The 25,790-nt window shown below is 31.5% G+C and overlaps 2 protein-coding genes across 2 annotated transcripts; one reads left to right on the forward strand and one right to left on the reverse strand.

Moving 5' to 3' along the window:
• Nucleotides 1-1,307: 1,307 nt before the first annotated feature.
• Nucleotides 1,308-6,379, reverse strand: LOC120088165 (phosphatidylinositol/phosphatidylcholine transfer protein SFH3-like). Its single transcript, XM_039045276.1, has 13 exons — nucleotides 6,249-6,379; nucleotides 5,616-5,784; nucleotides 5,049-5,407; nucleotides 4,486-4,752; nucleotides 4,324-4,401; nucleotides 4,052-4,203; nucleotides 3,799-3,898; nucleotides 3,300-3,395; nucleotides 3,094-3,201; nucleotides 2,862-2,979; nucleotides 1,877-2,259; nucleotides 1,696-1,773; nucleotides 1,308-1,563 (listed from the first exon to the last, which is right to left on the reverse strand). The coding sequence occupies exons 2-13, from the start codon at nucleotides 5,659-5,661 to the stop codon at nucleotides 1,546-1,548; spliced, it is 1,803 nt and encodes a 600-aa protein (XP_038901204.1). The 5' UTR covers nucleotides 5,662-5,784; nucleotides 6,249-6,379; the 3' UTR covers nucleotides 1,308-1,545.
• A 12,144-nt stretch (nucleotides 6,380-18,523) lies between these two features.
• LOC120089388 (diaminopimelate decarboxylase 1, chloroplastic-like) lies at nucleotides 18,524-23,598 on the forward strand. The gene is made up of 8 exons (XM_039046840.1): nucleotides 18,524-19,143; nucleotides 19,279-19,453; nucleotides 21,331-21,480; nucleotides 22,051-22,212; nucleotides 22,373-22,558; nucleotides 22,813-22,935; nucleotides 23,047-23,136; nucleotides 23,328-23,598. The coding sequence occupies exons 1-8, from the start codon at nucleotides 18,662-18,664 to the stop codon at nucleotides 23,406-23,408; spliced, it is 1,449 nt and encodes a 482-aa protein (XP_038902768.1). The 5' UTR covers nucleotides 18,524-18,661; the 3' UTR covers nucleotides 23,409-23,598.
• Nucleotides 23,599-25,790: the final 2,192 nt, after the last annotated feature.

Genomic DNA, 25,790 nt, shown 5'->3' on the forward strand with positions numbered 1-25,790 from the left:
GAAATAGTTTTATGTTTTACATGATATTTTTGAATTAAGTTTAACTAGACTTTGCATTCAATTGATTCACTTATAATAATTGGGTTGGTTAGTTCGAATTGGTTGGGTTCTCGAATTTTTTGAACACTCCTAATTATATAACTTACTGCACTTTGAAAAAACTTGAATGTTTTTTTTGGTATTGATTGATGTCCCTTTTCATAAGGTACATAAAATCCAACTAGATTTTAAAAACCATACTTTTTAAATCTTTTGCTTGTATCATCACAAAGTGAATTTACAGAATCAACCACATTATTAATACTCAATTCTTGCTCTCGAGAATAATCGCTCCTTTTTTAAAAAGAAAAATCCCTCCTTTTGTAATTCATTAATATAATTTTTTTTTCATTACTCGTTACTTGGTGCATTGAGAGGAAAAGAAACTAAAAAAATGTAAAGAAAAAGATAGGAAATAAAATTAAGTAGAGCAAGAGTCAAGTATTAGTACACATAGACAATGATTTGATTATAAGTTTTAATACAATAGGTCGATTTTAATTTCTCTTGTGAAATGGGTCATCCTTACACTTCTCTTATTTTTTTTAAAAAAAAAACGAAGAAGAAGATAGAAATGGACCATATGAGTTTTTTTTTTGGGAGTATTAAATTATTAAATTATTTTCTATTTCTTTAATAATTATTTTTAGAAGAGTATTTTTTTAGTACAGTTGGCTTTGTTAGTTAATTCATGGAAAATAATATTTTATTTTGATGATAAAATTTTAAAATTGAAACTTTCTAAACATAAAATGATTAGAATAATTTAAGTGTTATTTTTAAATATAGGAAAATGAATCAAAATATTTATAAATATAATAAAATTTCACTGTTTATTTGCAATATCTGTATGTATTTGTGTCATGATAAACATAGATTGTAGTATATTACATTTTATCGTGGTCCATTATAAATAGACTGTAATATTTTGTTATTATTTGTAAATATTTTCAGTAGTTTTGTTATTTAAAATAATTTTAATTTGGAAACAGAAGGATATCCTTTACCTTGTATTTATATATTTTTAACTCGAAATTCAACATTAGTTGCATGCAAATATATATATACTTTTAATTTTCATGAATTGAGTTCAACAATAATATAGAATAAATAGATATCAAACATTCAATCTTACAGAAGATAATAAATGTCTGATCCACTGAGCATACGCCCGGGATTGACATCATATATAACTTCTTATAAGTCCAAAACAAAAAAAAATAAAAATAAAAATAAAAATTTAATATACAAAAACACATTGATTCATGTGATAATACCAAGTAATCAATGTCTCAAATTACATTCCAAAGATACAACCAATTGGACAGAGAGAAAAGGGGAGAGAGAGAGTAATAGAGATAGAGAGAGAAAGAGGAGGGAGAAACCCTTTCTCTCATTTTATATCTTCCTTTCTTTTTTTTTTTTTTTCTTTTTTTATTATCTTTTTTTGGAGTTATTTCTCCAAGCTCCTATTATATAATGTAACACCAATAATAATAATCACATTCACCAGCGGAAGGGGTTCTGCAAAATCATAATCCAAAAAAAACACAAATTAAATCAGAAAATTAAAAAAAAAAATTAAAAAAAAAAATTAAAAAAAATAAAAAACCATAAAGTTTTTGAAAAGATTAGATGATTAGATAGCTTCATTACCACCATCTTCTTCTTCTTCTTCTTCTTTTCGATGTAGTCGGTCAGTTCTGCCTCTCGAGAAAGAGACTCTTCGAGTGCCTGTAGAAGAATTTCAATAAAGACCATGCGTTTCATCATAATGAAAGGCTTTGTATTGTAATTTATGGTTAGTAGATATCAAAGTATGAGATGTTGTATTCACCTTCTTGGTTGCTTCTAATTCTTGTTCCAAAGTTTCAACTTTGCCCAAAGCAACATTGAGCATTTCCTCCTTATCGGCGGGCATGGCGGCGGGCTTCATGTTGAGGACGTTGACCCTCTCTTCGAGCTCGGCCATGCGTTTCATCATGGTCATGTAGTCGCTTAGAGGCACGGCAGCGGGGGACGGTAGCGCCGGATGTTTCACCATCGAACCGTCGTAGTAGACGGTGCTGCTATAGATGGCTGCCTCAGTGAGCTTCTTTGGCATGGTTCTAGTTAGCCGGACCATAGTCACTATTCCCATTACCAAAGCCATTATTCCTCCAACTATTTGGTTGCTGAACCCTTCTGGGACTTTGTAGTTTTCATGCACTGCAAATGGGTCTGTTCAACCCCATAGAACATTCTATCAATTTACCGTCATTTTGATCGGGTTCGTGTTTCAGGAGTTCCAATTATATTTAAATCATCAACATATATAACTACAATAACAAATCCTAACTGTAATTTTTTAATGAAAACACGTACACAAATTGAATTGTTTTGATAACCTTTTTTCAATAAATATTCACTTGAATTCTTGTACTATATTCGTCCTAATCGTTTCAATCCATATAATGATTTTTTAATTTGATTGCCTATAATTCTCTCGAATTTGAATGATATTTCATTTGCTAAAGATACATATAGAAATGTTATGACTAAATGGATATAATGCATGTCAAACTTTTTATATATACTAAGAACTAATTAAATATCCTACTGTAATTATATCCATCACAGAAACATAAGTTTCCTCATAATTAATGTTTGATCTTCGAGAAAATCTTAGTGCAAGAAGTCGTGATTTACATCTTGTGATCTAATTATGATCGTATTCGTATTTATTGTCCTACATATTTATAAAGCATCTTTTGTATCGTATATCCACTTGTGAAAACAAGAAACGAGAAATAAGAAACAGGGATAGAATTTATATTATATACCTTTGGACAAAGTGTATTTCTCAGTTGAAAGTGCCCAACTTGGATCCACAGCTTTATCCACTACAGGAATGAACTTGTCATATTGATACCCACAACCAAACTTTTGAGCCACATGCATCTGCAAAATATACAATCAAAAACAGCAAAAAGAAACTCAAAAAGCTTTCATTTTTCCATTGAAAAATCTCTTTTTTCTTAAATGGGGTTGTTTTAAATTGTGAAGGAAACTTACTTCTTCCATAACAGGGGACAGTTTTGCTTGCTTTGGTGACATGTTAGACTCTGCTGCAGCTGCTGCCGCCGCCTCAGGAGCTGCTTCTGAGTTGAATGAACCACTTCTCTGCAAATTTTTATTTGACTTAGAGAAAAAAAAAAAATGAAAAAGATGAAGACAAATTTAAAGGATTCAAAGAAGAACAAGAAGAAGAGTTGTATTGCCTTGGTGCTTGCTGTGTTGTCGTCTTCAGAAATGGTCTTCTCTCCAACATTGGACAATGACCTTCTCCTGCATTTCCCTTCCCCATTTTGAACCATCTGTAATTATTTCATCATTTAGTCCTTGCCTCTAAATAAAAAAATTCCGCGAATTGTAAAACCACCCCTAAGATATGGTGGTAGTTGCAATTGCACTTCGAAACTTATAATTGTTGTAGAAATTGGACCTCCGAATAATAAGCTTATACGATTGTTACAATTTCTACAATTATGTAAGTTTGAGAGTCCATTTTAACACTTGCATAAGTATAAAGACTCAATTTTTACAATGGAAAGTTTGAAGGGTGTAATTGCAATTACCGCCATAATTTATTGACAGTTTTTACAATTTACATCTAGTTAATTCCTTTTATTTATTGCCTATGTGATGTACGATGTGATTGAGAGTTTTATACTCTTGAATGTACAAAAGAGAAACTACAAAAGTACTTCGAATGGTTACCTTGGCAATTTCCGGGTCGTTCCATGGTCCCTTGTCGGATCTCATGCAACCACCCTTGTCAGTGCAGGTGCAAGAACCTCCTAAGAACTCTGGAAGTTCACTGATAATAAACAAGAAAACAAAAACAAAATCACAATACAAAACAGAACACACCCATAATTCTTAGTTCTGTCTGTTCATTAATGAGAAAAAATATCTTTTTTCTTTCATTTGACCCCCCCCCAAAAAAAAAAGCAAAAAGAGAAAACCCCACGTGGCATCAATGATCTCAAGCAACTTGCTCTGATACTTATTGCCAAGAACATGGATTTTGGCTGTGGTTTTTGGGTCAAGGAATGATTTTACAGTGTTCCACAGAAGCCTGAATCCAGATCCAGCATTGATGATGAACATTCTGTTCAAAGTCTTTTATAACCAAAACAAAACAAAACAAAGCCCCATTTAGCAAATCAACCTTTCAAAAGGGTATATAGCAAATTTATATCAAATAAGTTGTAAAAGTTTGAAACTTTTTCAAAAGGATACCTCTGGATAGTTGTCACCATCAATCTTTTGTAGTCTCTGGATGAGTTCCCTAGCAGATTTGTTGAAGTTTTTGAGTCCCTGCAAGGAAATTCCACCATTACCATTAAAGCTTTTCAAGAAAAACAAGAAACTGAAATGTTACCAAACACTTTGAAGACATACCACTCCTTGGACATCCAAGATGGTTGTGCTCTGATCAATGTGCTTCTTTGCAGCAATGGAGCAAGCAGGGAACTTCAAAACAAAGGTCCTCTCAAACTCTCTGACATGATATTTGACATATCTATCCATAGTTGTCACTTCTAAGAGCTTGGTGGAATCGACTTGTCCAAGTCTTTCAATGTACACTGGTCGTCCATCTTTGTCAACTCCGTGGTGCCCTTGTGGATAGTACTTCAACACTTCGTCTATCTCCTTGAATTCGAACTCCTGTAATCATTACAAAAAGAAAATTACATTTACCGTAACTTATTTGTTTAACAATATCGACTATAATTAGTACTTAATTTGTTTGATATCCTAGCAAAAAGTTTGGAATCCGAATCTACGAACGGTGTTATTTCCTATCATGTTTCATACCATAGTTCACTTACTTGATTTCGTATCAATTTTCAAGTGCACAAGTGAGGAGGGAAAATTGAATTTACTTAATAGCTTTTTTAAGATTTTGAGTTTAGTTTATAATAAGAGAAAGAGGCATAAAATGTAGATTTTGAGTTGTTAACCTCCATTATTGTGTCAGATCCAAAGTCTTTCCTCCATTGAAGCATGTCAGACCACATCTGCTTAGACTTGTCAACGTCGAACTTCCTAGCTCTCAAGAACCTGAGCATCATGTGATGGTCGTCATGTTTTGAAGGCAGAAGTTCTTCTAATATCAGAGCTTGGCGGAAGGCATCAACTGCCTGTAATTCCTCGGCGTCGATGTCGTCTTCGATAGAAATCGACATCACTCTGCTGCTATTTCTCCTACCTCTCTTCTTCATTGAATGCCTGAATTTGTTCGAGGCATTGATTGCTCTCTGCTTAAGAGACGCAAGTCTTGTCTTCCTCTCTTCCTCCGACATCTCAACTTCGTTGGCACCTATAACGATAACAAAAAAAACTTACACCATAAGTCATAGTAAAATAACGATAGTGCAATGATTAGGTGCAGTTTGTATCCCACTGGTAGATTTTTATTATTGTAGGCTGCATCCAAGTTTTTTCCGTTATGATATATATAGCAAACTGGGATTCATTTTTGTTTCTCTCCTTCCTCGCTTCGGCCTTGATATGGTATTGAAGCATACCTTTGTTCGGTCGGTCGAGAGGGCCGGATGACATGGTGTCAGACATGGTTTGCTATCCTAAGCGAGGTAGCTATCGGTCGAGACAAGGATCAAAAGGGTGGGAGAATCCAGCACGTGTGTATGGCTATATAACTCCAAAAAATAGAGCCCTCTCTCTTTGTGCCTACACCTTCCATGTTAAAACACATTAAGACCACATTAGAAATCTCAAACACAAGCACACACATATGTGGTTTACAATGACAAGAAAGCAGATGGTGCAAGAAGAAAGAAAGACTCATAACTCTAAAAAATCAAAGATGACAAATTAAAAAGAAATCTATAAAATGAGATGATTAGTTGTGTCCTCTCTTCGCTCTATCTTCCCAAAGAAAACTAGGAAGAGAAGCAAAAAGGAAGATATTGTCTCCCTCTCTCTAGTTCTCGCTTTGGCCTCGTCCAGAATGAGATCCAAAAGAGGATGCAAAAGAAGAAGACTACGATGACAACAACGACGATATTGCTCCCTCTCTTCCATTCTCGCTTCGACCTCATCTAGAACGAGACTCGGAAGAGGACAACGTCGATAACGACGAAGTTGCAAAGGGAGGAAGAAAGAAGAAGAAAAGAATAAGAGAGGGGTAGAGAAAATACCTTTTGACAAGAGTGCATGAGGGAATTAGAGGAAGATAAAAGGAAGAAATGTTTACTCAAAATAGGCCTCCAAAAGAGACAGCTAAGATTGGGAGAATCAAGAGAGAGATTTTTGGTTCATCAACCATTGACAAAGTCTTACAAGAAAAATAAACAAAAGTTCCCATTTTTACATCCTCTTTCTGTTGGAGCCAATGGCTAAATCTAATCCAATCCACCCATTTTTTTTCCTTTTCTTTTTCATGGCACCTTATTATTAACTAACTTACCCAACACTTCCCCAAAAAACATATTATTTCAGGAAAGAAAAACATTTTATGTTTATGTTCTTTTAGTTTAAACTTAATAAAGTCAATTGGTTTCAATGTCATCATGGTGCTCCATAAATTCAGCTATGAGCTGTGAGTCCATAAAGAGAGAGAGAAAAAGGTGGAAGATTTGTATTAAACAATATTGTTTATGACAACCATCCCATGATTATTTGAAATACAGAACTACCCTTTATTCTTAAGTATATGATTGTTTTAAAAAATAGTTTCTTTTATTAAGATTGTGGAAGGCAACAACACATGATTGATGATTAGTTCAAACAGAACCAAAAGCTTGAGACATTTGTTTATGACAACCATCCCATGATTATTTTTGTGTCCAAATCTGAATGTGCATGTTCTGTTTGGCATTTTTTTTAGGGGTTTAGATTTTTAAGTAGACTGACAATTATTAGTTAAATTATAAAAATATCTTTGATTGATGTTCCAATTATCACCTAAACTTTTAAAAGGTTTCATTTTGGCATAATAGTTAGATCTGTCAACTATATAGAAGGTTAAGTTCTTGTCACCGTTTATTCATCTTAAAATATATCATTTAAATCATTTTTGTGATAATGTCTTTATAGAGAGAATGACTCGAGTTTACTTTTTTTTTTTTAATCTAAGGATTAGGATGAAATGATTTTTTTTTTTACCCTACACAAGTTAGGATTAAACCTGATTCACTCAATGATTAGTTAGTCCCAGACTTATTTGAGCTTTCATCTTAGACATATTTTCCTAGGTTTTGGCATATTCTGTAACATGCAATTATTTCACCTAAAGAACTCTTCAAGGATATTTTTTTTGGGACAAATGTAACAACATTCAAGAGTAAAATTGTTAGATAAAATTTCTTATAATCTATATTAAAAAGATTTATTCTTATAATCATTCATGCAAAACTGTCAAGAATAAATAATAAACCGGATTCTATTGTAAGAATGATGGTAACTACAAGGTAATTATTGTCTCTTCAACCACAGCTCTGTATGTCTTAAGTGGGATCTCACCTTAGATGAGATTATAAAGAGACTGAGTGTGCATTGTTTTGGTATATTGGAACTATAACCCTAAGGTCGCTTTATATACTAGTTTAATGTTCCCACTAAACCCTAAGACTTCTATCCATTAAATCTATACTCAATTAGGAATCTAGGGTCTTAATTAAGTAGATCACATAATATAGCCCAAAATAAAATAACTCAATATAATAAAATACTAACCTGTATACATAATCCATGTTTTAATTATACGTGTTAAAATAAAACATGTCTAATAAAAATAAAAGTGTACTAAAAAAATATATATATATAATAATAAAACTTTTCAAATTTTAAGGTATATTTGAATCATGCCCTAAGTTTAGGGGTAATTTGTATAAATTAATCCTAATTATTATGTGTTACATATATCCATTACTAGTCCTAAAAGTTGAGACATTCTCATTTCCAGAGTTGTATGTTTGAATTTTACCTTCTATCTTGTGGTGGGATATTAAAAAAGTGGATTGAATTTTGATTTTCATTTCAATTTAATTAATTTCAACTATCAAATAATCAAATATCAATGAATAACAATCATATATCTTATTCATTTATGTTTTTCTTGCATTTTGATGAGAATGAAAATGACAATAATAATGGGAAGGAAAAATAAAATCAAATATGATTTACTTTTCCTTTCTTTATTGCTAATTTGATTCAATTGATTTTGTTTTTGAATTTAAAATAAAAAATTAAAAAAAAATCAATTATGATGAGTAAATAGTTAAACTAATTAAAGATATTGCATTTTGATAAAAATATGTCTTGAAGTTCCTAATCTAGCTCACCCATGTTAAACTCGAATTATTATATATAATATATATATTAAATGTAGAATCTATAATAATAATCATCATCATGATAAAAAAAAAAAAAAAAAGCAATACTAACAAATTCAAGTTATTGAGCATATGAACTTGGTAATGGGTGTTACGAGTGAATTCTAGAATCAAGGCAAAAGCATCATAACAAGGAAAGTGTCAAGAGAACTATAACAAATAGACAAACAACTCGGTTGAGAGGATAAAATAAGTTTGGAAAAGAGCTAATTGGACTTTGAGCCAAAATAGCCTATTGGCCTCGCCTTGGCCAAGGATGAGGGGGAAGTCAACCTTCTATGTTTGATGATCGGAGCACACAATGGCCTATCTGGGTCTTGGGAAGATGATGGTTTGGATCGAAAGCCCAAACCAACCTCCTCGGTCTCAGCCTTGACCATGATAATGTTGAGGGACCTTTTCCAGAGCTTACTATGGCCTGTTTGGGCCTTGAAAAAAATAATGTTTTGGATCAAAATGCCAAACCAACCTCCTCGGCCCATCCTTGTGTTGGACTGGTATGACAACCTTAGAAGGATAAATAGTGTTAATTTAATCTAATGAATTTTTTTTACTAATGTAGGCCCAATTAAATAAATCAATAAACTTTTTGTTAACAATTAATTTAAACAAGAATTTCAACCATCTAATATCCCAAAATAATCAAGAGGTTGACATAAATAAATTCAAGAACGAATTGTACCAATTAACTTTATGCAATGAAATATATTAACAAATTAATTGAAAAAAATTAAATAGGAGAGGGATAAAGAAATTGACACCGAGAATTTTATAGTAGTTCGGCACAACCGGCCTATATCTACTTTCCAAGCTCTTCTTGGATATGTCACTACGAATTTGATTCTTTCTATGACTTAGATTCAAACTGCTACAACATTCTTTTTCCAGGTGTAAGAACAAACTCCGATCATTTTCATGGTTGAGGATTAAACCGTTATAACTTCTCCTTTTCCAGGATCAAGAGCAACCCTTACAATGAATTTAAAAATGAAGAATAAAATGAGAAAAACTCTCTCAAAGAGTATATCAACAAATTTGTAGTACTCAACAAATCAATCCTCATAATGCAATAAATCTTTCTCAAGAATTAAATGAAAAGAGTAAAATTGAAGCTCGGAGAGAGCAACAATGGTGGCTTGCTGAATTATGGAGGATTAAAAAGTAATGAAAGTTATCGTCAAAATTTGGAGAAGAAGATGAGTTTAAAAAGAGAGAAGTAGGTGAAAATTAAATTCAATTTGGATCTTTAAATCTTTGTAAAAGAAAATTGAATGGTTGAGATTAAAAATAAAAATAAACATAACCTTTTTAAAGTTAATTAGCCGTTAGACACAAACATATATAATATTACATTCATTTAATTTAAAGTCAACTAGATGTTAGACATAAACATATATAATATTAAATTCGTTTTATTTTAAAATTCATTTTGTTTTAAAAACCAATCAAAAAATCAAAAGTCTATCATGTGTACTCCTCCATTACTCCAAGTGACACTTTTCAGTTGGTTCACTTTGACGAGAAAAATTTATCCACTTCATCAACTCGGGATTTTCCATTAAGTTTGGTTCGACCATATTTTCTTTGTTTGAACTCCGATTTAAATGATCTAAATTGCTTTGTTGTTCCAAGTTCTACACAATGGACACTTCAAAACACTCAAATTGTTAATAAATAAAAGCAGATTTGCTATCATCAAAATATTAATTAATTAATTAATTAATTAAAATTATTTAAATTTGAAATTAAGGACAAAAAAGCCAACACCTTGGTCGAGGTCGAGTCTCGAAATTTGATGAACAAGGCATACCAAATGCACACCCTGACCCGTTTAGTTTGAAAGACAACCTATCTTATTTAGGATTATGTCCTAATACTAGTTGGTTATATTAAATCCCTTATATAAATACACCATTATGGTTCCATAAGAGGTATCTAAAAACTTGTGACTTCTTCTCTATTATTCAATTCTCTTAGTGACTTAGGCATCAAAATCATTTTTCTTCGTTTTGCAGGTCCTCTCTTCCCCAAATTATAAATTTACCGTTGATGTCACGTGAAAGTCAAATGCATTTTTCCTTTGCCAAAATTTGGCATCAACAATGGGTATGGAATTCTTATTCTTTATTTATTTATTTTTATTGAGTATCGCATAATATATATCAATTTTTTATTATGAAGTTTCAATTTCATCGGATAGCAAATTAAAAAATTTAGAAAAGCAATACAATCTTTACATTAAACTCGAATAATTATGATATGCTTTACTTTTTTTTTTTTTTTTTTCCCTTTGAAGATTTCATTTGAAATTGTTAAGAAGATATTTGGACGTGTATTTAATGAATTTTAAAAACACATGTTAAAGAGGACATTGACGACTTTAAAGAACAATGGCCGTTACATCTACTTAAGTGAGTTAGCGAACATTGAATATTAAGTGAAAATTTGTGTAAGTTTGTACTTTCGTGAGGTGAAATTAATACATTGTCAAATTCATTAGTAAATTTTGAATTATGTGATGAAATAAGAATAATATGAAAAATAAAATAACAATGAATACAAGATAAGAGAGGAAAGTAAAAGTGAAGAAGCAGAAAGTTAATATCAGACTCAAATGTGGTGTACTCTATAAAGGCATCTTACAACCCTATTTATAGGACATAATGGAGTGTTACAAGGTAAAAGTTAATGAGGGAGGTTATGGGATTGGATAACCTATGAAAGTTACGGGTTTGTTGTAATATAAGTAAGTTATGGATATCTACAATACTACATTTATAATACTCTCCATTAGATATCCATAGTATGTAAAATAAATGTCTCATTAAAACCTTACTAGAAAAAATCCAATAGGATAAAAACATAATGAAGGAAAGAGTATATCATTCATACTTCAATAACTACCTCATTAAAAACCTTGCTAGGTAAACCCAATGGGACAAAACCATAGTCAAGGGAAAAAGAGTACAACACACATTTACTCCCCCTCATGAAAACATCACTTGATACCGTTGGTTGTCATATACAAATGTCATGTGTTAACTTTTCAAATGTTGTTGTAGGTAGCACCTTCGTCAATAAGTTTTCCAAGTTGTCTTTTGAAAAAATTCGTTGAATAGTGATATCGATACTTTATGCTTTAGCATCTTCATATATGAACACTATTGGCTAGCCTCTTACATCATTAAGATTTTAACATGATTTAAGTAATTGTTATGATATGTTTCATAACTGCCATAATATAAAAATTTTACTCTATGTATTAAGTAATCTGTTTAAGATCTAGTTCTTATGGGTTTGATAAGAACTTGCATCTTCACAATCAATTAGACCACAGTTAGATTTATGAGAATAAAATAAATCCATGTAAACTAATTCTAAAATAAAAATATAACATATGTTTAATATATATATATAGTTAATACATATATATATATATATGATATATATAAAATAAAATGAATTTGGTATTTCGTTAGAGCGCATATCAGTAGCGGATCACTATATTATTATCAGAGAGGGATAGAAGATGTAGGAGGGAGCGATTTGACTGTAATCACACTCACGCGAGTGAAAGATGTAATGTTAACGAAAGGCGTGTGCTAGTTCCAAATTATCCGAAACATACACGTCAGCGAATAGAATCTCTTGTAATATATTGGTGAACATGCCCACACGCGAAATATGGAGGAAATATGTCTCATTATAATCAATAACCATTCCTGTCTCTCTGTAGAGCGAGAGTGAGGATATAGTATCGTGTATATTAGTCGCTTCTTTAATCCGCATACACAAAATACGTGACCAAGAGAGGAGGATAGCGCGAGGCGCGCACACGGTGTATTGCTTTCATGAGTAGAATATATGGGCCAGCGTGAGGAATGCGCGCGAGCGTATTTGTGACATAAGTCGTATATGTTGAGCGTATTATTAGTCTGCAACGTAGAGAGAAACCTCAAGGTTATATATAAGATGAGAGAACTCGTTTCTATCTCCAGCAGCGATAACTCACGACACCTTGGTAGCTGCAGAGAGCGCGAGTACTTTTATCTATATAAGTCAGTACTGGTGGGAAGAGCGTAGTCTCGAGCGTTGTAGAGATGAAGCCAATTCGTAATCATCTTGTTTAACTGCCATCACACTCACACATATAGAGCCACTTTATATCACCACATGTTTGACATTAATCTATGTTTGAGCTAATTAGTTCTCACGATTTAAAAAATAAATTTATTTCTGTTAGATCGTTTCTTTCCACATAAGTCAATCATTTCTACGTCTCGATATTTTTTTTTCAATATATATGAGTATATAATACTCATTTTCATAAATAATATCACGAGCAACATTGTATGTAAAAATGTACAGATTCATCTTTTCTTGTCATGACATATAATTAATTTATCTAGATCTATTTATTATCCTCTTTTACTTCAAGATTCTCACGAGTACTCATATTTAGGATTTCTTCTGGAATATCCATATTCTTAACTATTGACTATTTTTTACTATTTTTTTTTTCTAAGGATCTTTATCTTTGGAACCCATTTGTCTATCATGCTTCAGGCGTGTTGCAGACTCATTATTATTAACAACTTGTTACATTGGGATATCAATTTTAGATGAGATATATTCTGTAATGCATCTAACATTTGATTTGCAATATTTTGCAAATGAATTATCTTTTGAACTTCTAGTTCAAATTTATCTATATGATCAAAATGAGACAATACATATACATTTCATTCAACTTATTTTTCCAACTTCTTCTTAATTCCTTCCCCTAATGTTGGAAATTTTGTCTCATTAATAACAAATAACAAATTGTGTAGTAAATATAACATTTGTCAGAAGTTCAAAGTATTTATTAATTGATGTGAAATCAATTTCAACATAGATTCATAACCGCTTTTGAGAACTAATTTTAGTTGTTCCATCATCTTAGTTGATGTTGTGGATCAATTTAAACACATGAAATATATAAACATTTACTGAACATAAAATATATTTGGCTTCTGGTCATAAGCTTATAGGCCATTGACTTAGAGCATATACAATAACATGATCTCATATAGATTTAAAAGCTTTGCTATTTGAACATAAATGATAGGATATTCAACATTTATCCCAATTAATTATCAAATATTTGGGATGCAAACTCACTAGCAATATCAAAACAAAATAATAAGCATATATATGTGACTATTAACTAAATGCGCTAACAAAAATCATAAAATATTGAAATAGTTCACTTAGTGGATCAATAAATCCAGATGTATAACCATAAATCTGTTTCAAAAGTAGAAGAGGTTCAATTTCAATTTTAACCAGTGAGAGTTTGATAATTAATCTTTTGAGAACAAGTCGCATGTGACAATTTATAAGAATCTTTTAATTCTTCAATAGATGTCAATGTATATTTTCAATAATTATTTTGATTATTGACCTAAAATGACTCATAATGTCAAAGAAAACGTATATTTGGATCGATGAACTTTAGATTCATTGTTGTATATATTTCAACTACACAAATATGTGTGAGTACAATTTAAAAAGAAAAACATAACTTTTTCATATGCATTGCCCATTGAAGTCAATAGATATAGTATATAAATACCATATATTATTTTTATTATCAATCTTTTTAAGTGATATCTATTACAACATATACCTTCCAAATTTACTAAATTAAAGAAAAATAAAGTATATCAATTGTAAATTTTGCTCATGCGGCAAAATATTATTTTCTTTTCCAAAATCTTTTATTATCATATTTGATTTTTCGCATCAAGCATTGAATTTTTTGGAAAACATGTCTACTTTTAAGTATAATATACATAGATGTACTATATACAATACATAAATATTATTTATTCTTATTCCCTTTAGAAAATTTAAAAGAAATCCAAATGTCTCATATACAAGTGAGTAAAAAACAATAATCATCTCTTTAGTAGATTCAAATAAATTCTCAAAATTTACTTCCACACATCGTTTTTTTTTTCCATTAATAAGGGTTTTAATTTTTTAAAGAGACTGGTATTGTACAACAGATACAAGATTATTGTCTATTTTGTATCATATTTGAAAAGTGAATTTTTCCTTCAAAACATTATATGTGTGGTTTAAATAGAATAATTATTTTCCTTTACTAACATGATTCTGACCCCAATGATTAAACATTGGAATGTTAATTTCAGGGACTGATATATTATTTGGACGAAAATCATTAATTTTCATAGAAACATCTGCTTGTATGTTTTATTCAACCTCAAAAGATATTAGATAAATATTCATCACAATATTTCAAACTTTCTTTCTCAAATTGCTAATACAAGAGCATAACATGTTTGATATATGCTTATTAGTTTATAAGCATTTATTAATTTAAAATATGTGCAACTAGAGGTGCAAGACAAAAGCAATGACCACTAATTGATTTAAGCAACTTTAGGTGTATTAAACCAAAACTAGTTTTAGGAAGAGTAATTAGCTATTATGCATAACTTTCAAACTTTGCCATAAAGGAACTCGATCAATTATATATATATATATATAATCAATATATATAAATTTCAAAAACTCAAAATTTATCAATATGAGAATAATTTAAATATTCAACAATCAAATAAATTTCAATTCTAGTATAGCAAACAAAATAGACTAATTCATCTCCCAGGCTAGTTCCTAGGTAAAGCTGATAACGTGTTATAAAACAGAGAGGAGAAGAGAACAAACATAAGAACATAAGACAGAAACGGTGAGAGGTAGATAACATATTAACATATGTATTATGCTCAATTGAGATGTTTCCTTACGGCTTAAATACTTCAGCCTAACAAAAACAATCATTCCCTTAGTCAATTTTTATTTTTGATTCATTAATCTTTTAGTTAGGAGTTAATTTCTAGGTGAATTTTTAATATTATTAAAACAAATTCACTTTAAGAAATAATCTTTAATATCTTAAATCTTAAACCTTCCAAATTAAATTTAAAGATAATCATGCATATTTATTCTCATATTTCAAAAATAAAAGACAATATTATCTTAAGATAATTTTAACATATAAAAGTTAATATCAATATGAGAGAATCTTATCTTTATTTAAAGAAACTCAATCTTATTAAGAAATATGCAATCCAATTAAAGAAACAAATATCTTAACTTATTTTTTTTCATAAATAACAATTATATTTCAAGATATAGAAAATATAAACTAATTAGAAAAATATCACAAACAAATATTTCAAATATAAGAAAAATAAGATGCATGATTTGCAATCTATGGTAGATTTTACATACATTACAAAAAAATTGGTGAATGCATGATTTATAACCTCTATTGCGGCGTCTATGATATCATAAACATGATAAGAACAAAAAAAAAAGAATCTACCTTCTAGCAAAGGAATAAAGTTATAATAAATTACACACATTGAATGTTACCCCAACAAAAGCATTGATAAAATATTGATATACACTCAATCGATAAAATTATGACATCAAATGCCTAACAAAAACCCTACAAATGCCTCTTGGAGTATTTATTAAAAATCAAATTGAATCTGAAAAGACGGAGATTAAAAATACTATGAGAACGTCAATAATTATATGTATACAAACAGTTGGCAAAGTAACAAATTGAATTGAGGATAAAATTCAGTGTACTTCGGAATGCATTGTATGCATGTGATAGAGACTAGAGAGAGATTTGTACAATAACTCAAAAGTTTTGTTTAATCTCTTACCCATAAAATCAAATCTCCTTTAATTTCCTAATTCAATTGCATAACAAGCAACCAAAGATTAATTATAATCTCAAAGTGGAAATAAGGCTGAAAAACTCACAAGTACTTTAAGACACTAGTTGGACTCATGCCTAAATATTTTAATTTTAATGTTCACATAATATTTAAATCAAGTTTACAATTTGATCTAATTAAATGTAAAATATAATATCAGATATATCTTAACAATCAATTCACAAACACATAAATCACATATGGTTTAAATAGAGTATTCACCTTATTTGAACATTAGTTTTAAATACCTCAATGATATGTAGACCTTTATTGTTCTTGGTATTTCGATGAATCAACTTTATTCTCAACAAATCTCCAAAGTGGTAGAGACTCGGGTTGATAACGTGTGATGAAAAAAGAACAATATGAACAACAAAATAACAATGAAAGCAAGACAAGAGAGAAAAGTAGAAGAGAAGAAGTGGAAGCTAATATCAAACTCAATTGTGATGTCTTCTACAAAGGCACCTTACAACCCTATTTATTAGGCATGGTGGAGGGTATATTATAAGGTAAAAGTCAATCAGGTAAAACTCAATTGTTGGTTGTCATATTACAAGGTTATGAGATTGGGTAACCTATAAAGGTTACGGGTTGTAACATAAGTAAATTATGGATATCTACATTTAAAATAAATTCACTTTTTTTCTCTATCAGTCATGTTCTCTTAAAACTAGGTAGTCAACTAGTGTCAATGTTTGCTCCAGGCAAGGCTCAAAGCCCACGGACAGGTTCAAGCCTAAAAGAAACTGGGAGTCAACATGGAAAAATGAGCGTCCCAAAAGGAAAAAGTCAAAACCTTGGGTTGTGAGTCGACCATCCGAGTCGGTAAATATATACCAATTGAGAAATAACCGAGTTGTGCTTGGTTTGGCGCCCTGTCACCTCGAGCGATGTAAATTATCTGATACTGCTAGAGTTACACGTAACCATAAGTGACTATCAAAGAAATGATATTATAAATAGTCTCATTCGACGACGCCTACAAAGAAGGGTAAGTAATTTATGCACTCCCTATACTAAATTAGGCATCAGAATGTTGTAGGTTGGACATCACACCAGTGTAAGGATCTTTCATGCAAATCAGTTTGGAAAGTGAGATCAGACTAGGAGAAACGAGCTGGAGGCAAGCTTAGAGGGGTCCATATTCAACGACTCCAGCAACTAGCAAATAAAAATTTATCTTATAGCAACTATTTGTTTTTTGGTACAATGTGAAGATAAATTTGAATATCTAATATTTAAAACAAATGTATAATATATTAGTTACTTTTAATGTCATTTCAAGACATGACTTTTGAGTAGAGATATCTTTGGGACCCACCTCTAATAGGGGTGGAGAATCTCCATTTAGATGAAGAAAAAAATTTTCCTACTAGCTAAGTGAAGACGGATAATTTAGATAGATAATTAACCATTTAAAGAGTTTTTTTTTATAAATAATTTAATATGAACTTTTATTTTATTTTATTTAAGAGGTTTTTGAATTTTTCTTAAAAGAATTAACTATTTAAAGAATAGATTCATAAGGAATTAACAATTTAAAATAAGGTTCCTAGTGGAAACTAACTATTTAATTGATTTTTTTTCTTGAAATTTCATTTAATTGATTTTCAGATGTGAAATTTATGTGGAAACCCGATTCTACAAATTCTCCATGATGAATCTCCATTTCGATCCTCACAAAAGTAATTGAATTTTTTTCGAGAATAGAGAATGAAATGAGAGGTAGAGACGAGGACGAAGAAGCCATCTTCGTCCCTTTCCCACCATGTAACATTTAAGATTTCCCAAACTGTTGGTAGGAAGAAGGAATGCTTGCACAACCACCATATCATCCAATTTATTATTTTTCTCATAGATTTTCTTTATTCAACCATATTTATATAAAATAGTTTGAAAACTATAGTCTCCTATGGTAATCATTTGATTTTTAATTTTTCAAAATTAACTATTTGGTTTCTATAATTTTTAATTTATACTTTAGGAATATTTTCAAAATCAAATTCAAAATTTGAAAACTAAAAATTATAATTTTAAAAACTTGTTTTATTTTAAAAAATTGACTAATAAATCAAATGTTTACATTGGAAAACTATGAGCAATAAAATGCTTAGAAAAAAAAAAAAACATAGTTTTCAAAAATAAAAAATAAAAAACAAAATGGTAACCAACACTCTTTTAGTTTTTATAATAAATTTTAAAAACTAACATATTAGAAAGAAAAAAAGGTCCCAATTTTGATTGGACAGCATTCTCACCTTTTTGGCTTGGCGTTTGTCAATGGCATTGGTTAGAGCATTGTTTTTGGAGTAATTCAGGCGTGCGACATTCAAGTTTCCCCTCCATAAACCTAAAATTCAATGCTTACAAATCACTCTCAACAGTGAATCACCGAGAAGAGTCTTAGCTATGGCGGCCGCAAATCTCTACTCTCCTTCACCTTCCCTTCCTAGCACCCTCAAACTCAAACACTCTCTTAATTCAAACCCATTTCCCCGTATTCCATTTCGTCGTCACAAGCCCTTCTCCAAAACTCCTCTCTCCCTAAAAGCTGTTCTTTCTCAAAACCCATCTAAAACCCAGACCCAATTTCACCATTGTTTCTCCAAATCCTCAGATGGGTTTCTTTATTGCGAGGGAGTTAAGGTGCAGGACATCATGGAATCTGTTGATAAGCGCCCTTTCTATCTTTACAGTAAATCCCAGATAACTAGAAATGTTGAAGCTTATAACGAGGCTTTGGAAGGACTGAATTCGATCATTGGTTATGCGATTAAGGCCAATAATAATTTGAAAGTGTTGGAGCATTTGAGGAAGTTGGGTTGTGGAGCTGTGCTTGTTAGTGGAAATGAGCTTCGCTTGGCTCTTCATGCTGGTTATGACCCCACCAGGTGAAACTTCCCTAGTCCTTCAATTTGTTATTCCGTATTCAATTGTTTGTGAACTTTTTTCATTTAAAAAATGAGCTTCCGGCCCATGGTTTTCAATTTTCTTGGACTGATTTTACTTTGATGATCGATTAACAGATGTATTTTTAATGGGAATGGTAAACTTTTGGAGGATTTGGTTCTAGCTGCGGAACAAGGTGTTTTTGTTAATGTGGATAGTGAGTTTGACTTGGATAATATTGTAGCTGCTGCAAGAATCGCTGGAAAAAAAGTCAATGTTTTGCTTCGTATTAATCCGGATGTGGACCCTCAGGTATGGGTTTATAACTCTTTATTTTGGATGTTTGTTGCTTCTTTTACCCTTGAACTTGTCATATCATTTGAAAAATTCAGTATGAAATGAGTTATCTTGCAATACACAAATCTTAGGGAAGGAGAAAGTTAACTTTAGTAAATGTAAGCAAGCATCCTACAATGACAAAAAAAACTCAACATGCTGAGATTTCTCCTAAAGAGTGTATCTCTCACTTCGTCTTGGATTAGGTATTCAATTAGATAAAGGATAAGCCTGCTGGGAGAAAGGGGTTAATATCTCATATTTGACTTCCACATAACTTACCTTTCTACCAAGCACCAAGCATCCTTCATCAATACAAACAGTGTTATCAAGGCGACCCCAGGTTCATGCCTTTAGCAAGAGGCGAGACGACCTGGGTCCACGCACCTTGAAGCCCACCAGAGTGAGCTTCTTCAATCAAGCGCTTGCCTGGTAGCGCCTTGTGTCACCTTCACCATGGGCAATGAGGCTCGCCTGATACATCTACCTTTTTTTTCTTTGGCTTCTTCAACGTCTTCTTCGATAAAAAGGGCAGAGAAGAAAGTATAAATAAGAAGGGTAGGAACTAGATGGGAAAAGAGAAGAACATGAAAAAGGAGATGAGTCAGGAGGAGAAGAAAAAATGGATAGGAGAGTAAAGAAAAAATTGAAGAAGAAGAAAAAATGTATGAAAAGAAGAAGTAAAGAAGGGACGTATGTATAATACAAGTGCTACCTCAACCCCCCTACTCAATAAATTATCCCCCCTGCTATGTTTAAGCAATTGTGTAGGGAAATTGGTCCTGCTACTTAGTCATTTAACTCCTTGCTCTTCTTCTGTGAGTACGTACAGCAGGAAGGCCTAGTCTTATCATTTATCAAGTTTAACCTTCTAACTCAACTCTACTATTTGGATCATCAAAATCGTATTTGATAGATTCCTTGTGAATCACTGTAGGTGCAAGTGCAAGCAAGTTGGTTCAAACACCATAGACTAGTTGTTGGATTGAAAAAAAGCTTTAATATGAACCAGTAGGTCTGTTTATAATTGTTGGAATGCCTTGAATTTGTTTGTTGATGCTTCAAACAATCAAGTACAGCTATATAAACTCTTTAACCCTAGAGGTGCCGTTTGTGTATTCAGAAAAAATTTTCTCTAATAATACTGTTTTCCCTCTGCCCCATGGACGTAGTTAGCACACTGTTAATGAACCACTTATATCTGTGTGTTGGTTCTTTTATGTTTTTTTTTTGTATTCTTTAATTGCCGATTACGTAACAATAAAGCTGGAAATGAGCAAGAACACCTATTGGTGAAGTTAACTAACCAAAAAACTTGTATTTTATCATTTAATTACTGTCAGAGTTCCCTCAAACAATTATCTGTTGTTTTACTCTGACCATTCCCTTTATGAGATTAAAAAAAATAGGATGTTGGTTCCATGTTAAGTTTATGGTTTTTCTTTGGTCTTATAACCAAAGACCATTAAGCACTTGCATCTTTATAATGAAATTTATGCCTTGTGGTTAGAAATGCTTCCTAATCCTCCCTTCCCCTTACCCTCAGTACCCAATGTTTTTTTATCTCTACTGTAAAAAGATTGCTTACTCAATTTTTGCATTAACCAATGATAATGTTCCTTAATTCAGTTTTCACCAGTCAACGGTTTACTCTCTGCACCCAGTAGTTAGAACCTAAACGACAACATCTTGATGATAATGTTTTCTAACCTTCAAAAGGAAAACTAATGCACATCTAATTGCAACTGAAAGCATATATGAAGCTACCTATTTTTGCTAATCGTGGTTATAATTTGCAGCAAGTTAATTGTTATCATTCCATAATTTGATGGTTGTGCATTATGTTTACTTAGGTACATCCTTACGTTGCCACGGGTAATAAAAACTCCAAATTTGGTATTAGGAATGAAAAGTTGCAATGGTTTCTGGATGCTGTTAAGGCACATCCTGACGAGCTTAAGCTTGTTGGGGCCCATTGCCATCTTGGTTCCACCATCACCAAGGTAAGCAATCAACTATTGTGTTCCAACTTCCTCGGTTAGTATAGCTCAAAATCTTACATTTTGAAATAAACTTGTATATGATGTGAGTGTGACTATAACTTTTTAGGTTAAATTGCAGATTTGGTCCTTGGGTTCAAGAAAGTTAGAATTTAGTCCCTATAATTTGATGGACTATTTATGAGGTTTTATCAATTCATAAGGATGAAGTTCTAACTCTTAAAACTACAAGGAATAAATTCTAACTTTCTCCAAATCATAGGGACCAAATTTATAATTTAACTAACCTTTTAACATCTGTACTGTACAGTAACTGCTTAAGTTTATGAATCATGAGATGTTTTAACTGTTTGTGGTTGTCATTTTATGAAGTTAATTATGTTATCTCAATTTATCTCTGGTCATGTACTTTTATCCTAGATTATGCTTGTGCTCATCCGTTTTTGTTTGTAACTTTGTTCTTTTTTTTTTTTAAGACCGATACCATTTTTCTATTTTTATCTATAGTTTATTTGTTTTTATGAATAACCGAACTTTTATTGGGAAGATTGATATCATTTGTCTATATGATAGGTGGACATATTCAGAGATGCTGCTGTACTAATGGTCAACTACATTGACCAGATCAGAGATCAAGGTTTTGAAGTTAATTACCTAAACATTGGAGGTGGATTGGGGATAGATTATTATCATGCCGGTGCCATTCTTCCTACTCCTAGAGATCTCATTAATACGGTAGGTGTTCTTTTCCTTATAATTTATTGCTCTTGGGTTGAGAACAAATAAATTTTCTAGGGGCCATAACTTGCCTGTCGTGGATGGTAATTTGAATGGAATTATTTGCTTTTTTCAAATAAAAGTTTTTGAACATTCTCAATTGTGGCTGCCAATGCAGGTACGGGAGCTGGTCCTTTCACGAGATCTTAATCTAATCATTGAACCCGGGAGATCACTTATTGCCAATACTTGCTGTTTGGTTAATCGAGTGACAGGGGTCAAAACTAATGGAACTAAAAACTTTATCGTAATCGATGGAAGCATGGCTGAACTTATCCGCCCTAGTCTTTATGATGCTTATCAAGTAAGTATTCCACTAGATGATCGTATCTTGTTGTAGACATTGACATACTCATCACATTTGGAGATGAGCAAAGTCTTTTCTACGACCATATGTTTTAATCTTTCCAATAGGATCTTCACTTTATGATCAGTATAACTCTTTCCTAAGTGCGCTCCATCAGAATCTGGGACGCAATGTTGGACATCTTGGCTGTTAAATATATCATAAAGTACTTGTTTGTCGCGATAATTAGATCGACTTGGTGATAAATGCAGCACATAGAGTTGATTGCTCCTTCAGCACCAGATGCCGAGGTCTCGACATTTGATGTGGTTGGCCCTGTCTGTGAGTCTGCAGATTTCTTAGGGAAGCAAAGGGAACTCCCAACTCCAACCAAGGTAGTATCTTATCCTGTTTGGGACTTGTCATGACCATGGTGATACCTTGTAATATCCCAAGAAAATATAAAAATGCGATTAATATTTGCCGTTGGTAAATTTTCTTTGCAGGGGGCTGGCTTGGTTGTCCATGATGCTGGTGCTTACTGCATGAGTATGGCATCTACTTACAATCTCAAGATGCGTCCTCCCGAGTACTGGGTAATTCGCTCCTTCCTTGTTTCTTTTCTGCCATCTTAGCAAATCTTTAGCTATTTCTTCTTTTATTGCATTTGACTCCCTCTTTTGCATTGGAAAAATGCAAATTATTTTTTATTGCTCTTTATGTTGCTGATTTGTTGAGGTTGTCTGATCTTAAACGAACTTGAAAGAAACTGCTTCTTTGAATTTAGGTTGAAGAAGATGGATCAGTGTCCAAAATCAGGCATGGTGAGACGTTTGACGATCACCTCCGGTTCTTCAAAAATCTTTGATTGGAAATTTGAGTCCATTCCTGTTGTCGGAATTATATCTGGTACGGCCTTTCTCCCCATGTATGTTTGGGTGTTCCAACTGATCAGTCAAGATGTTGGCCAATGTTGACTATAGAGTCTTTTAGAAAGACAGTTCTTGAACTTTTGTAAACTTGAAAAGCAAATAAATATGATCATGTTTCTTATCTTATGTTGTGTGAGTAAAGATGAAAAAGAGACATGAGAACTTATTATCTAATTTTGGAGGGATAGCTGTCTCATTGAGGGTAAAGGTAACAGAAAGCAAATGTGAAGTGGATTTGGAGTAATACTCAAAAGTAGAGGGAAAATGGGTTTCTGTCAAATCCATGGTGGTGTTCTCTATTTGCAGATGCAAATAAAGAAACACACATGAAAAGTTGCCAAAGCTAAGGCTTCAAGTTAGAAGCCCTAATTGGATTTTTAAGATGAATACACTATTGGGGGAGGGCAATGACACATATTATTATTATTAATACTTATACAGAACTAAGAGATCATAGGTTCAATTTATAGTGACCACCTATCTATGAATTAATATCTTTTGAGTTTTTTTGACACCTAAATATTGTAGGATTAGGCAGATTGTCATACAAGATTAGTTGATGTGCGCTTAAGCTGGTCGAGACACTCATGTATATGTATATAAAAAGAAAAATGTGCTTGGGTGAATGTCATTTTAATCTTTGAGATTTGATTAATGATTCTGTTTGGTTTCTAATGATAAGTTTAACGACAAGTACCATGGAAACCTACTTTTGNTATATATATATTTTGGATAGATATAAAACCTTTGATGTGTTTGCATAAAATTATTATTTTAGGTTAAAAACTACTTTTGATCTATAACTTTTATCGGAGTAATAATTTAGTCTTTGAACTTTAATTTGTATTAATTTAGTTTATGTACTTTTAAATTTGTAATAAGTTAGTTTTTGTACTTTAATACGTAACGATTTAGTCTATGTATTTTACAATCTGTAATGATTTAGTTTCTGTCGTAAAAATTTTATCAAACCTAAGAGTCAACTTTTATTATGTAACGACTTAATCATTATAGTTTTTAAATAAATTTGATTATTGACTAATTTATCATTTTGCATGTGTAAGAAATCTTATTAAATCATACTAATGTTTTTTTTACGATAGGGGTTGTTACAGATTGGAAAGTACAAAGACTAAATTGTTACTTATTAAAGCTTAGGACTAAATTGTAACGAATTTGCAAGTATAGGGACTAAATCGTTTATTGATTAAAGTTTATAGACTAAATTGTTATTTTTATAAAAGTTAAGAGACCAAAAGTGTATTTTAATCCATTGTAATGTCTTAGTCATGCTTATATTGAATAGTTATCAAAATTTTTGTTGTATTTTGGAATGGTTTGTTAAACATTTGGGATCAAAATGTTATTTATCCTAGAAAAGGAAATTTGATCCAACTATAAACTTTGTTTATTTTTAGAGTAATTTATTGTTGTACCTTTTGAAATTGACAGTAGAACTTTATGTGGATAAAGTATATATATATATATATTAGAAAGTTGCTTGTATTGGTTTAAATAAAGTCAATCCACCTTCTATAAGGTATAGATAATTTGGTTTGGATTTAAAATCAAATCAAATTCAATATTCTTATTGAGTTTCTTCAACAATTGGGATCAATATTATCTTTCTAATACTCTTTTAACTTTAACCAAATTTTAATAAAGTTGAAAGAGAGAAGGCAAAACACTCCAACTTCCTTTATTTTCAAGGCATCAATGATTAGGACTTTCATGCAAATTTTGGCACTCAATCTGTTCAATTGCGATGCAATCGCATTCTTGGAACCAATCCGTAAATGAACTAGTTGTTGTTGCTGTTATTAGCCTTGCTAACATAATCTAAATAGTAGCAGTAATATTTTTTTTTGAAAGCATTCCTATTTGAATGATTTTTTTTCAAAAGCCTTTTTTAATTGATCAATTTCGATGGAAGATGCCACTCAAATGAGTATAAATTTCATCAACCAAACTCTTATCACATATAATTTACCACTCATGTATTATCTAAAAAAAAATTATAAGATTATTCTAAGGGTATTCTGAGAATAAATCGAAGGATAAATTTAGGAAAAATGTGTTCTTATGATTTTTTTTTTTTTTTTTTGTGGGGTTAACTTTTTCATTTCTTTATTGAAGTTAATAGTTTATACTTTGGAAAATTGTACTGATGAAGGGTCCAATTGAAAAATGGCCATCTGCATGAAAATCAATGAAAAATGACCTTCTAGTGTTAACACCATGTGAATTTATCGTTTCGCCCCTGAAATCCACCGCGTGCCTGCGATTACCAAAGAAACTTGATGCTCGATACCCCCTCA

This window comes from Benincasa hispida, chromosome 10, assembly GCF_009727055.1.
Source record: "Benincasa hispida cultivar B227 chromosome 10, ASM972705v1, whole genome shotgun sequence".
Lineage (NCBI taxonomy): Eukaryota > Viridiplantae > Streptophyta > Magnoliopsida > Cucurbitales > Cucurbitaceae > Benincasa > Benincasa hispida.

Coding starts and splice junctions, on each gene's coding strand:
- LOC120088165 (XM_039045276.1), bottom strand. CDS start 5,661: ATGTCTGACACCATGTCATCCGGCCCTCTCGACCGACCGAACAAAG. Junction 4,753..5,048: donor GATCTGACACAATAATGGAG/GTTAACAACTCA, acceptor TAATGATTACAG/GAGTTCGAATTCAAGGAGAT. Junction 4,402..4,485: donor TCTTGGATGTCCAAGGAGTG/GTATGTCTTCAA, acceptor ATTTCCTTGCAG/GGACTCAAAAACTTCAACAA.
- LOC120089388 (XM_039046840.1), top strand. CDS start 18,662: ATGGCGGCCGCAAATCTCTACTCTCCTTCACCTTCCCTTCCTAGCACC. Junction 19,144..19,278: donor GCTGGTTATGACCCCACCAG/GTGAAACTTCCC, acceptor ATCGATTAACAG/ATGTATTTTTAATGGGAATG. Junction 22,213..22,372: donor CTAGAGATCTCATTAATACG/GTAGGTGTTCTT, acceptor CTGCCAATGCAG/GTACGGGAGCTGGTCCTTTC.